Source organism: Lepisosteus oculatus, chromosome 1, assembly GCF_040954835.1.
Source record: "Lepisosteus oculatus isolate fLepOcu1 chromosome 1, fLepOcu1.hap2, whole genome shotgun sequence".
Classification (NCBI taxonomy): domain Eukaryota; kingdom Metazoa; phylum Chordata; class Actinopteri; order Semionotiformes; family Lepisosteidae; genus Lepisosteus; species Lepisosteus oculatus.
In genome coordinates, this window is record NC_090696.1 from 40,484,561 (window position 1) to 40,498,588 (window position 14,028).

Sequence of the window (14,028 nt, forward strand, 5' to 3'; positions counted from 1 at the left end):
CTAGCAAAGTCTCCAAGAGCTGAATATAAGTTACTTCAAAGGATAGTGAAGCTACTCTCATGGAGACTACCCAAACGTAACTTTTATTCATGCAGGCTGTACACTGATTTGTTCTAACATTTTTACCAATATTACAATTTTGAAATTGTTCACTTTGGGATATGTGCAAACACCGAAGAATCGAGCAAAAAATATTAAGTTTCATGCAGGAAACCCCGGTTCTGGAGTAAGCTGCTGTAGTAACCTTTGTTTTTAATACAATTATTAGAGCAGTGACAAAGCACACATTTCATAAGAACCGATAATTTTATAGCATTTTGTTCCATTAAAACAAATCATTAGTTCTGTGAAGGAACACCAAACAATGGTGGTGTAACACCCAGAATGTCCTACAACACTAAAAAACTGATTTAGAGAACCTAAGTTTTACACTTCCTAAAAACAATTGCTATTGCATTGCTATAGTTCTGCATTGTGAATATGACATGAAGGACAGAGTTCTAATCATGGTAAACTAGAAATCCATCCATCCAATTCAGGTGTTTTCGGAGGACCCAAAGCCTGTTCCGACAAGCAATGGACGCAAGCCAGGATACAACCTGGACAGAAGACAGGTCCACTGCAGGGCAGACAGATGCAGACATACAGTATATCCACAGACAAGCACATGCTGTTCTTGTACCTAGAGCTAATTTCCCCAAAAGCCAATTATACTATGCGTATGCCTTTGGACTGTGGGGGGAAACTAGAGCATCCACACAAATATTGGGAGAACATACAAACTCTATGCAGATTGTACCTCATGTCTGAAATGGAACCCAGGGCCCCAGAGCCGTGAGGCAGCTAATCTAACTACTGCGTCCGTGTTTCGTCCCATGACTGTTCAGTTTCTCTTCAAGATAGCACAGACTACCTGACTTTGAGAATCCTTTGATTTAGTAGTCAGATATCAGTAAGCTTCGTATTAAGAACCATTAAAGTATCTGAATCATCAATAAAAGCTTGTTCACTTACATATTTTTAGTATTCAAAAATCAGACTAATACAGGCTGCATTCTAAGCAGACTGAAGATGTAGATGTATGCAGATATTCTACCAAACAGAAAATGATTCAAGATGGCAGCAAAATGGATTAAGTATAGTGTTGACATTGGAGACGTGCCAACATGAAAAATAAATGTGACACACTCATAATTTTTACAAATACTTCTGCTTTCTCTTTAGTGTCCTTTTTCCACCATGAATTTTATCCAGTTCTATTTATGCCCCACTAAAAGGACAAGGAAAGAAATACCCACATTTTTATATACCCTCTTGTTTATCACAAGTATAAAAGCCTGTTAATTTTTAATGTTATGCACAAATGGTCCCATTTCACAAAATGTGTTTACTTCAAAATCTTGGCTGCTCTGACATTTAATGCTACTATAATAGGACACTAGAGGATTATAAAGACTCCATTTGAATCTCAGAAACACAGAGTAATATTTACTTGCAAAAAAATAAGTGTTATGCGTTTCATAATTTATTACGGTTCCTGTCTGTTGGCTTCTCCACAATTAGTGTTTCTGAGTTAAAGCAAATACACGATGTCCTCTGAAGTGTTTTCAGAGATTACCAACCACACTGAGTGGCAAGTAGCGAAATGCACGTTTTGGGCATTGATGCTATTTTATTCAATCATAATGACAGATGTGTAGTGCCTCCTGATCAAAGTGTTTCCTTAATTATATATTTTAGTCTCCTGGGGACCATGAGAGTGGGTCAATACATCCCTAGAACAAGGAATTTCAATTAATCAAAACCATGTTACTCATGGCTGAGTTGGAAGTTTACTCCACATCAGTGAGATACCTTAAAATTGAGCACCGGGCTGTCATAAGAAAGAGGTATAATGGCAGTCTAATATTTCTTTAAAAATGGAAACAAGGAACTCCATTACATTATCAAGTGTGAAAAATTGCAGTTGCTTTTATAACATTGTCCTTCATGCAATAGAGGTATCAACCATCCATTTTCTAACTGCTTCTTCCAATTCGGGGTCATGGGGGAGCCAGAGCCTATCCCAGCATGTAATGGGCTCCAGGCAGGATACACCCTGGACAGAACGCCAGTCCATCACAGGGCGCACACACTCAAGCCAGGGCCAATTTTATCTAGAAGTCTATTAACCTACCAGCATGTCTTTTGACTGTGTGAGGAAACTGGAGCACCTGACGAAAACCAAGGTGAACACAAGGAATATACAAACTCCACGCAGATAGTATCCCAGGTCCATAATTGAACCCAGGGCCCCAGTATTGAGATGCAGCAATGCTAACCACTGTGCTACCGTGCCACCCTAGAGATACCATGTGTAATCACATTTTTCCACCTTAGATGAAAACAGAAGAACCTGCCAAAAAAAAGTGGTAATGTTAAGAAAATAAAGCTATGACTTGTACATGTACGATTAGCTCAGGAGTTTTATTTAACTTTCCCACAGTCATGTTCTTCCCCACATTCCAGTTGGTTGACTCACATGAATTAATGAAAAAAAGACATCAGGTTTTTCATGTTGAAATTGTGCAAAGCATGAAAAGAGCTTGTAATGCATCAACAGCGCAATACAATTAATAAGACTAATTAAAGGGGAAAAAACAGTAGAAGAAGAACTGCCTGTAAATAACGCCCTCTTTCCTGCACACAATTAATGTTGCATTATCTGAAGTGCTTATCCTGTGGAGACTTTGCTGGTTGCTGGCCAAGAGGATTTAGGGAAATCAATTGGAAAGTTGTTAGGACACACTGTAGCAAATCTCTAATTCTATTATATTTTTCTGAAAAAAAAAAGTTCATTTTATAGGAGATTTTAAAAAAAGTAAAATTGGTAGTCATTCAAAATAATGGATATTTCATACTGAAACAATAAGATAGATGCTTCTTCAAGGAAATATGGCTGAAAATGAATGTGAATGATACATATATTTTAAAACTAAAAGCTAAAATATTAATTTATTCTTTAACTCACCTTCAAGTTCTGAATTTTTCCACGTAGTGAAGAATGAAGTCCAACATGCTGAAACAATGACGGTTTGTACCGAATTCTCAAGCTATCTTTCTGCCTATTGCAGTGTAGCTGTTGGGGGAAATAATAATGTATTAACTCTTCAGTGGTTCACATTCATTAATTACATTTTATATAGTACTCTTCATCTAAGAGGATTCCAAAACCCTTTACACATAGCAGGGGATCCACTTCACCAGTGAAGTACACCACCTCCCTGTGTGGTGCACAGCAGCCATTTTTCCAGCAGCCCCACTACACTAATTAGCAATAATAATAATAATAATAATAATAATAATATAAATAAGATGTAATTTATTACAGTGCACCCATTAATATCTGAAGGCACACCAGTTGAGAAATGAACATGTATAACTTTCATTCCCACAGCTATGACATTTTCCTTTTAGTGGTTGTTTGTGAAGTACCCCATGTTATCAGGTCCAACTTCAGACAGTCCATCAACCCTAAACTGCACTACACAAGTCTGTCATGCATCAGTTGTGGAAAACAGCCCCAGAGTCACATGTGGTTTAGTTATTAAATACTAGCAAGGTCTTACTTCTCACCCCTTCCTTTTCCCATCTTCACTTACAGCCTGCAACTCATGGAAACCCGACTACAGCATTTTAGATTATCTGTAGATGTGCATTTCATCCATGGTCCTGGGGTCCTGTTATTGTGGGAGACCATAGCCTACTATTGGCTTTGAGTCACTTCTCTGCCAGAACCAGCTAGCCAACCTCCTGTCACACTCTGTGCATTGCCGATGTCCTAGTGTGGGACTGGACCTCTAAGGCTGTCCAGGATTATGGATCTCCTTGCAGGAACCTTGCATCTTGTATGTGAGCTATTAATGCTACAGGCCAGACTGTATTTGCAGTCTCCATCACAGTAAGTCTCATGTATCCACCTTTTTGGCTGCCTCCCACTCAGTCAGCTTCACATTTAGAGCTCGCCGCTGATAGCTGTACATTGACAGAAATATCATGTTCTTCAGCAAGTCCCTGCTCTCAAATGACCTCAATACCAATTCCCTCTGCCATTACTGCTCTTGTTCCAATACACCCCGCTTAAGGAATCCTGTTAGTTGTCCTCACAGAAAAATGTTTAGTTCGATGAAGCATTCTTCGCTTTCCTGCCTGGTGAGGCATCACCAGCATTGCCAGTATGGGTTCACCTGCACAGTGGCAGTTTCACGCCCAGCTGCTACTTCCACTGTTTTCTTCTCATTTTCTCAAGCAATCCCCTCCACTTGCTGGCAAAACTGCAATCTCTGCCTGGTGGAGGTTTCTCTGACTAACTAGAACGCCTAAGTTAGAGCTTTTACTGGTTCTCTCAGTTTCTTTTCCTCCAAACAGCAAAGTCCTAGCCTGACAGAGCCCTATTCTGACTCTGCTGTCCTGGCACCACTGACATGGAAGCAGTTGGTCTGAGGCTTCATTCCTGCTTCATCTGAGTATGGGTGCAAATTGAGGCCTCCCTCTCTGGGAACCTCCTAATTACTCAAAGTGGAAGGAGGAAGGCCTGAATGAAATCAGGATTTCCATATAAGGTACAGCAAACTGCCACAGTACACACCAACATATACTCTCACATGTACTCATCCACTTACTGAGAACAGGATGCAGGATGACTTATCTAACAAGGACTTTTCCCAGCACTCAGTAGACCACTGCTTGTGTTCTTTGTACCTCTTTGTACTCGCAAAACTGCATTTTTAGGTGTAATAAGGGGTTTACGCACTGCAATCTGACCATAGTATCCCTCTCTGTGAAGTACTCAATGAACTGCACTTCATGAAATTGCCTGCCCATGTCTTAGACTGACATTTGCAATCAACTGATTCAGAGCTCCTCTTCTGTTCTGTTTTGGCTTGATTCTCCAACCAATGCAGACTTCACAGTCAAAGAGTATGACCTTTCGTCCACAGTTGCCCCCAGTTGATGTCTAGGGGCAAATGTCTTTCCTTTCAGACATCCATGCCAACATCACCTTAGTGACAGTTCCACATGAAACATTAGCAAGCACAGTAGTCTTCATCACTGAAGCTCCTGCCAAACATGCCCCAACAATCACTCCTCTTTCAAAGTGACTGAGATCTTTTCTTATAGCCATGGTAACCAAAATAATGTGGCTCTGCCCTGCATTTTTATTGATGGGTTATAGATCGCTTAATTAACTCAGGAACCACACCTGTATGGAAGCACCCATTTTCAAACTACTTTGCATCCTTCATTTACTTTGTATAGGCAGTTACCTGTATTTCCCTAACAGACTTTTCATATGGAAATCAATGTAAAAGATGCACTCATGTGGTTTTAAGCAGAGCTGCAGACCTCTTTATGATGCCACCTTGCCACAATATGTAACATTTTTGGGAGATTTTTCCAACAAAAGATGAGAGGCTGGTAGAACTAGTTGAGCTCATGAGCCTCAGGTGATTTACTGAACATTTCATAAGAAAACCTGTCTTTTTTGGGGGGGCAGATTTCTCTAACAAAAGATAAGAGGCTTGTAGAATTAGTTGAGCTCATCAGCCTCAGGTGATTAACTGAACATTTTATAAGAAAACCTGTCCCTTGAATTCATCTTGTATGGGTTCACTGAATTTGTATGGGTTGCTGTTTTTTGCAATATCAGTGGAACTGAGGGTTCCACTAATATTGTTGATATTATAATACTGAGGGTTATAGTGTGCTGTGATTAGGATGGAAAAAACATTATTTATTTATTATTGTTACAATTTCTTTCTCCAAGTCTAGAGGAAACGGATGAAATACAAGGAAGTAAGTTGTTACCCTTATTTCATATTAGACTCATCTCAATTTCACTGTCTTTTTTATTTGCCCCACAAAGTACTACCGATTTCAGGCTGGGTTCTGTGAAGAAAGGATGGTGTACTTACTGCATCCTTTTCTGGATTACAGGCCTTTACCCACAAGATGTGATCCAGCAACCAATCAATAGGTTTGTCTTTGTGAAACATCAAAATAAATTCCACTATTAGAGGAAGGTCTGATGTTCTGAACATTTTACCTACAAGAAAAGAGAAGACTTTAATATTCCTTTGTAAATGAGTTGCACTAAAATAAAATGTGAACTTCTAGCCCAGATGGAAATACTTGTCTAGTATAGTTTTGCAAATGTGTTCTGCTTTTCATTTCCAGTGACATAGAGGGAGTCAAACCAAGCAGTCTCAAAAACAGTCCCGATAGCATCTCTGGACATCAGCCTGCCAACCCTTTTAATAAGTACTGAAGCCCACATGGCTGGGAATTAGCCAGAGTTTCCAAAACTTTTATTGCGTATTCCTGCTCTCGTCAGAATCTGCGTGTCACAGCAATCAAATCAGACTGATCACACACTCTGCTTTCACATGGGCTCAGAAACTTTGTTCCACCAGTAAAGGTGACCTTTATCCAGAATTTCTGCTTTTTGGGTGTATGTGTCATGCTCGTGGGATAATGTTGACCTGAACAGAAGTCAGTGTCATGGCTTAATACTGAGCAGTCATGTTCACCGGGTAGAACTAAACTTTTACAGTACATAGCATGATAAAATATTATTCACCAATATTCTAGAAGTATGGTGCAATTTCAGGTTTGTTATTATTTCATTACTATTCATCCGGTTTGATGCATTGTAGGTTGTTTATCAAATTAACTGATTTTGGTTGGATATGATCTTTTAAGAATACAGTGGATAATACTGTGTGTCTGACTAAAGGAACAGAATACTTACCAATAAACCCAAGTTGTGAAAATTCTAAAATCAACCACTCATTGTTTCTTTGTTGATTAGCAAATGTCTGCATGATTTCTGAATAGCCTGGTTTTGCGACTATATCATCTTCTAACTGAAAAACAGAAGTTACTGCAGTTTTAAGAAAACCCCATGCAATCATCTTTATTTCACATCATTAATATACTATACAACCAATTTGTAAACCAAATACTAAACTCAATTCCGGTAATGTACTTGAATTGCTCCTTAACTGATAATTGTGGCATACTCCTAATGTGTCCTTTATTGTCTTATTCCAAATGCTTACAGCTATTTGTGCAATTAATTTGAAAAAAAAAGTTTAGGAGTATCACCAAAAATAACACTGTCACTGGTAAAATAGACTACAAACATATTAAGACCGCTTACAATCTGGACTAATTTGTTAGCTGTTTGAATTTAACACTGATACAATGGGTGAAACAGATATGGTTTTCAGAGAGCCCTCAGTCTTCAACATGAATTTTGAATGAGAAGACTAAAAGCTGCTGTCATATTCTGAGCTTCTCCCCTGGTCCCTCAGGTTTTGTAATGAAGGCTGCTGTACCCGCAGATGTGGTAACTGAGCCTCTCTGAGGATGCTTTTAGCCACGTAATCAGTCACGTAATTAGCATGGACTATTGGTAAATGATAATAGAAGCAGGCAATAAACTGAGGTCCTTTGCAGTGGATTGGATTGCTCCCTTTTAAAGTTCCATTGCAGACTGTTATCTCCTTTCCAGACTGCTATAAGCCTCTTCCAGTTTGTCTCAGTAGACTGTATAATGCTCAAGCACCGTGAACAAGACAGGCATCATTGTCCGTGAGCCTCCTTTCAGCATCTCACAAAAGATGTGATTGAAAGGGAGAAGACAGATTTACATGTGGTTTATCCACATGATAAAATGAGTATAATGCCAGGAAATTAAATGTGTTTCTTATTTGAATACTTTCTACAGTGGGTTCCCCCTGAACACAAGATCATCACATCATAATGGTGAAAAGTTTGTATTTAGTCAAGTCCCTACAAGTCTTGTCCTTACCTGTATATATAAAGATCCTTTGTCCTGCGCATAGAGCATCAGGAAACTGTAATCCAGATTTTGTTTTGTTCGCCACCTAAGATGGAAGAACAGATAAGAGATAAGATCACTTTATTGGCCATATACAATTACTTGTATTGGGAATTTGCCTTTTTGCATATCCCAACTTGCTCTCCATATAGGGTACTTTCTGGAACTGATTCACATTGAAAACTTTGAACAAGTGAATATTCCAGTCAGGAGATGCAGATATTTTAACTTTATACAGTACCTTAAAATTGTCATATTAATTTATTTTGTGGTAAGAGTCATAGAAAGGAGTATTCACCCTTTGAGAATAACTATATGAAATACAGAGTAATGTTTGTTGAGAAAAGATGCCTCTTAAGTAGATTTCTTAATAAACTAAAGGATTTTATCCTAGAAACCATTTCATTATGTTACTGTAATTTGACCAGCAAAGGAAAACACTTAGTAACAGTGGAATGTACAGTGCAGTACTTTATTCCAAGCACACATTTCCTCTTAACAAGGTTTGCACAGCATTCTAATTCTTATCACTATCAATTAAACTTGTTTAATTTCTTGGGAAGCCTACATTTTCAGTTTGCTATTCAAAGTTCAAGATAAGACCAATTGAACGCCCTGTGCAAATATGCTAGAGACCTGCTGTCCCTAAATTAATTTAACTCATTGAAATACTGCTGAGTCAGTCAAAAACCAGGTAAATTAACATGAATGAAAGTGAAAACAGGATCTCCTCAATGCCGTTGTAATACTCACTTAACACGTTCTTTTGTGTCCCCAAATGTTTCTTTCAGGTTAGTGAAATTTGGGTAAAAATAAGGAGAAGGGGAAACAACCTCCAGAAGACCAGATTCCACGTCATTGGGAAAACTGCATCAACAACAGTTAGGATAACTGTGAGAAAACTTTACTACAGACATTTCTAGAATATCCTGTAAACCACACCTTCCCACCAATCACTATAATCTCTGCATCTTCTAGTTTTTGCTCTTGTCATGTTGTCCGTTAATTAATTTACTTCTTATTTGAAGTGATCATGTGTATGCCAGCCTTTTTCATTGCCGTCAACTTTTAAACAGTAAGAGTTGCATTTTTAACTTGAAATCTGCAACTTTCTGTTAGGGACTGCTAATTGAAAAGGCTGAATTAAGCAAACTAGTGATGCTTTGAAAGGCACCATTAGTTGATGGACAGCTCAGATGGATAGAAAATGAGAAAACACTGAGATTCTAAAGACCACACCTTGGAGGTTGGGCTGCAGAAGTACCACTGTTTCTGAAGGAGTGTACAGTATGAGAATTTACAGCTACGATATAAGACAAAAGTTGACAGCTAATAAGCAATTTACAGGTATGCAATATTTTTAATTATTCCAGATAACACAATAAATAATTAATTCTGTTACTGTTAAAACACCTCCTCTTAAGTTTTTTGTCCTGCATGTGAAAGCATTTCATATAACCCTTTACAAGGATGTTTTGTCTCTCCACATCTTTGAATGTTTGTAATGTTAAACTGGGTATTAGGAATACAAGAGGAAATCCTAAATTCTCAGACTAAAAGCACAGTGCACAAAGCTGTTAAAATCATAGCATAAAAACAGTGATTCTGGAGTTTCATTTTACTGGCAGTTAAGTAGCTGTTAATTGATACCTTTAAAAAAAAATCACTCACTTTTTCTTTATACTCTCTGCTACACTGTTAACATATTGTTCATCAACCTGAAAGAAACCAAAAATTAAATGGTGTAGGGAAAGCAAATTAAGAATAAGTATTATCTATCCTAATTATTCTATCTCAGTTAATCTTCTACTATTTTAAGGGTTTTGAAACAAACCATTTACATTTTGTAATTTCTAAATGCCAATGTAAGATATTAAATTTACCACTTAGGAGTGTGAAATGAGAATATGAGAACATGAACAATCTGCCCCTTAACCAAATAGCACTATCAAAATAAACTGAAAGATATTGGATGACACAATCATTTTGATTCTATTTTTTATCTAGTAAAATAATGTTCCACATAACCATCTGCTCATGAGCTATCTTATCCTATTACTACACAGTTTGCTGTAGCACATTTTCAATTTTAAAAAGAATTCCCATTTACAGCTGTAATTTATGATAAAAATGACAAACAAAAGCCAGAGTGGCACCAGCACTAAGCCAAACAGTGTTTCCATACAGGCACTGTCACACTTCTGCATGACGCCACACTGTGTATTAATGTCAGCATCCAGCTGTCATTATGAAGCTGGCCCAACACCCGCCATCAGCGCTGGAGTAATGAAACCAGAGCTGTGATCCTCATGTTTCTCCTTGGAAATGCATCTAACATCTAGCACCACGATTCAACACGACATGAGACATGAATTAGGCACAATAAATGCACTGTGTAAAATGTTACGGACACAGTACATTTCACTCATGAAAGAGAAAGGTATTCAAGTTCCTATATAATGGCAGGTAAATATTATCCTTTATGCTTCAATGTAATCAATTTCTCATTGTTTATATTGGATTTACTGTATATTTTATTCTGATCTCAGTACGTTGTTTATTAAAGAAACAATATTGCAGTGTTTTACTTCTATAATAAAAGTGAAATTGCTACCAGTGTAATATATTACTTTCTAAGATATCACTATGATGCAGCAGAGCCTTCAACTGTCATAACTTATTTACAGCTAAATTGTGAGTGTAGATACAGATATAAACACTACTAATGAGACAGGGGGTTACTTCATTTTATCCTTTTCTAATGTAATTCAGTGGGTGCCTAACAATCATGGGTGTGGTTAAATATTACACACACACCAGAGACTATAATTAGTAGGAAAACTGAAACCAGATACCACCATGAAACATACTTTGGTACCAGGGTCTGTGTGCATAATAAAAACAAATAAATCACAAATATTAAGTGGTTGATTTTTATCAAAATAATATACAATAGCCTTGTACAGAAACATTGAAATTAATTATCTCACCAAAATAATGTCTGTTTGCAGACAAGTATTATTAATGTTAAACGAGTTTTATTTGCAATTCCTCATGAGATCTGCCCCAACTAGTCATTCAGTAGAAAACATTAGCCTACTAATATGATCTATGGGATACTGATTAAATAACGAAGAATTTAAAACGAAAAACTCCACACAGTTTCAATTAAAGGAGTGTTGCTTATCTGCATTATTTTTTTCTGTGTAAACTTTACGTTACATTTTAAATTATGTGTAAGTATGTATTTTTCTCATTTATGTATATAAATATAGTGAATTCACAGGTGAAAAAAGACCAGGGTACCTGTGCCGACTTCTCATACAGTATATAGTGAATAAAGAAAAAACACAACCCAACTCTGAAAAATTGTCTTGAGCCTTCCTGGGAGCAACCCACAGCTGCAGACAAATGTATTTAGGTCATTAAAAAAACTGAAAAACCACTAAGGTTGTGATTTCTAGAAATGACAATAGTGGTTTCCACTTCACAACAAAATAGATTTAAAAAAAATGACACAGGATACAGTGACAGAATGTGGAACAAGGTGATAGAAAGGGGATACTATAGGCCTAAGGTGTGGAAACATTGACACCCTTTGCCAACTTGCCAAGGCAATTATTTGCTGTCCTTTGGGTAAAGCTGTGCTGGATGAACCTATGACAGCCAGTGATCTACAGGACTATAGGCTGTTTGTTTTCTATTGTCTCTGGAGGAATATGTACAAAAGGTCTCAAACACAGCTCCTACATATCAGTTTGAGACCTCTCTTACGTGTGTGTAAAACCTGATCCTGTGCTCTGGGAGCAATGCCTTGTAAGTCAAAAAAGGAATTTCGAAATGAAAAGAGACAAAGGAACGGCTTTACGTGTCTGTAAAGGTCATATATTTCAAATAACCTTCACTAAGGGGATAAAGGTGATTAAGCCTTTGCAAAAACATGCAGATGGCCCACAGAGGGATAGAAATAAAAATGTTTTATCTGCATAGCCCTTATAACACTTCAGAACCACACACTCTCTGGCAGTGGGCAGCTTTCGTCTGAGGAGACATCTGGTTGTGACATTGTTTTATCCAGTCATGGTGAGCTCTGTCTGATGCTCTCACTTTGCTTTCTTGGTTCTGACAACTTTGGGTATCAAAGTATAGCCTGTAATCGGAGCCTATAAAGCGTTCTGCAGATCACACACCCAACCCAATGTGTTGTTTTCAGTTGATTTTTGTTGACGCAAATTCCACCAAATAGCCTCAAGGTCAGGCAGAACCAAGAACTAACTCATCATAGGTAGGTTTGATGGTTTACAGTTCCTTAACAAATCCATCAACAGTGATCAGCAGACATGGGAATGCAAAAACTGGTTTTCCCAGTAGTAGTCATCCAATGTACGTTTGCCTTCAGCCTCAGTTAGAGCTCAACAGGCCATCAGAACACAGAGACAAGCACTTATGTACTGTATTACTACTGTTCAGTGATGATGTGGACTAGTTGCCACTATCTTTGAGTTTGTCCATGTTTTTTCATATGACGTAATCTGACATACTGCAACAGACATTGCAAGTAAGATGCAACTGGCGTAACAGATAATGGAAGATTACTAATTTCCCCACTGAACAGGTGTACTTTGGTATGGACAGGGCTCTCTGGAACTGTGCTATCAGTGAGTGTTCTTATTTTCCATTGTTCTCTAAATCCTGACCAGTAGGCTTATCCCATCTCTGACTACCCAAAGCAATGAATAAACAATAACTGATTATCTTTGAGTTATAGTTCCTTTGTCTCTTTTCATTTGAAATTCAATTCCTTTGTTCATGTTTATTCCCTTTCCTTCTTTTAATTTCATTCAGTTGAGTTCATTTAACTGCAGTTTATTTTTTTTTAAATGTAACATTTAGTGTATACATTAATGTACATATATAGTGCCCCGACATAATTACAATTTCAAAAAGCATTACTTAGAAAATCATTTAAATGATTTGGGTTGTGGGAGTATAGATCGTGGGGATCAACCTACTCAGCTATTGTAATTTGATGGAGCCCATACCTTGATTTCTTCAAGAAAGGGCTGGATGAGATCCTCAGGTCAATTAATTACTAACTACTATTTGTCTAGTTGGGCTAAATGGCCTCCTCTCGTTTGTAACCTTTTTTATGATCTTACGACTATAAATCACACAAAATGGAGAAAACCTCTGAGAAGTTTAATCCCCTTTTCTATAAAATCTATTGATAAACTCTTCCAAACATTCTGTCAGAAATCACTCAAATAATTTGCAAATGCCCTGACCTATCAAGCTCCTGTTAATTCTTAAGGTTCAAAACAATCTGAGAATACAGTATAAAGCACTTGTGGAAAAGTTTTCCCAGAATCTAAGATAACTCCTCCCTTTCAGCGATAATATGCGCAACTGGCACTCCTGTGAGCACACATTTGATAAGGACATTGGAGCAGAGAGCATTATTTCCATTATAATCAATAATCTGTGTTGAACTGAATTTCCAGGGTAACTGACCTCAGCAATGAAGACAATTATTACACAGTCACTCTTCTCCTCTACAGACAGCTCAGATAAAAGTGAGCTCAGAGTGTTCAGGAGGTAGCTCTGCTTCTCTCGCTTCACAGTAGGAATGCCAAGCACAAGGGGGACTGGAACACAGAAAATAGAAAAAAAAGCACTTTGAAACAGGCAGAACATATTCAGCACTATTTTAAAACATGTATACAGAATATATATATATTGCAAATACTTTTCATAATCTATGGGCATTTGTTTTTCATTGGAGGTTGTACATTACAATATGTAAACAAAGAAATTCTGGTTTAATGTGTCTTGATTTCAGGCTGTTAGGCCACAAAATGGGTTAGTTTGGAAAGGGTGCATAGACCTTCTCTAGCTAGGCACTGTGTTTGTTAGAATTTATACCATTTTCATCGAGAGGTTTTCAGAGCTGGTAGAAAAGCTGCCTTCCACAAGTGCTGCTGTTGGACGTTTTTGTAACACTTTCTCAACACAGCTGTACTCAAGTTTACAATGAACAGAGTGAACAGTTTTGATATCGATCTCCCAGTTAAACCAGTCTTTCTTGAAAACTGGCACTGTTAAAAAATATCCTGGGGTGGTGGGGTTGAAATGAATACTTCTAC

At 37.6% G+C, this 14,028-nt stretch overlaps 1 protein-coding gene across 2 annotated transcripts in view; it reads right to left on the bottom strand.

Annotated features, from left to right (window-relative positions):
- The window catches only part of LOC102696962 (alpha-1,3-mannosyl-glycoprotein 4-beta-N-acetylglucosaminyltransferase B), a 36,293-nt gene that overhangs the window by 11,127 nt on the left and 11,138 nt on the right, over nucleotides 1-14,028 (bottom strand). For both annotated transcript variants that reach the window (XM_015344764.2, XM_015344765.2), the window contains 7 exons: nucleotides 13,397-13,530; nucleotides 9,557-9,603; nucleotides 8,639-8,752; nucleotides 7,856-7,931; nucleotides 6,791-6,905; nucleotides 5,955-6,085; nucleotides 3,011-3,118 (listed from right to left, as the gene is read on the bottom strand). In XM_015344764.2, coding sequence (XP_015200250.1) covers nucleotides 3,011-3,118; nucleotides 5,955-6,085; nucleotides 6,791-6,905; nucleotides 7,856-7,931; nucleotides 8,639-8,752; nucleotides 9,557-9,603; nucleotides 13,397-13,530 — 725 coding nt within the window. The remainder of the gene's footprint in view (nucleotides 1-3,010; nucleotides 3,119-5,954; nucleotides 6,086-6,790; nucleotides 6,906-7,855; nucleotides 7,932-8,638; nucleotides 8,753-9,556; nucleotides 9,604-13,396; nucleotides 13,531-14,028) is intronic.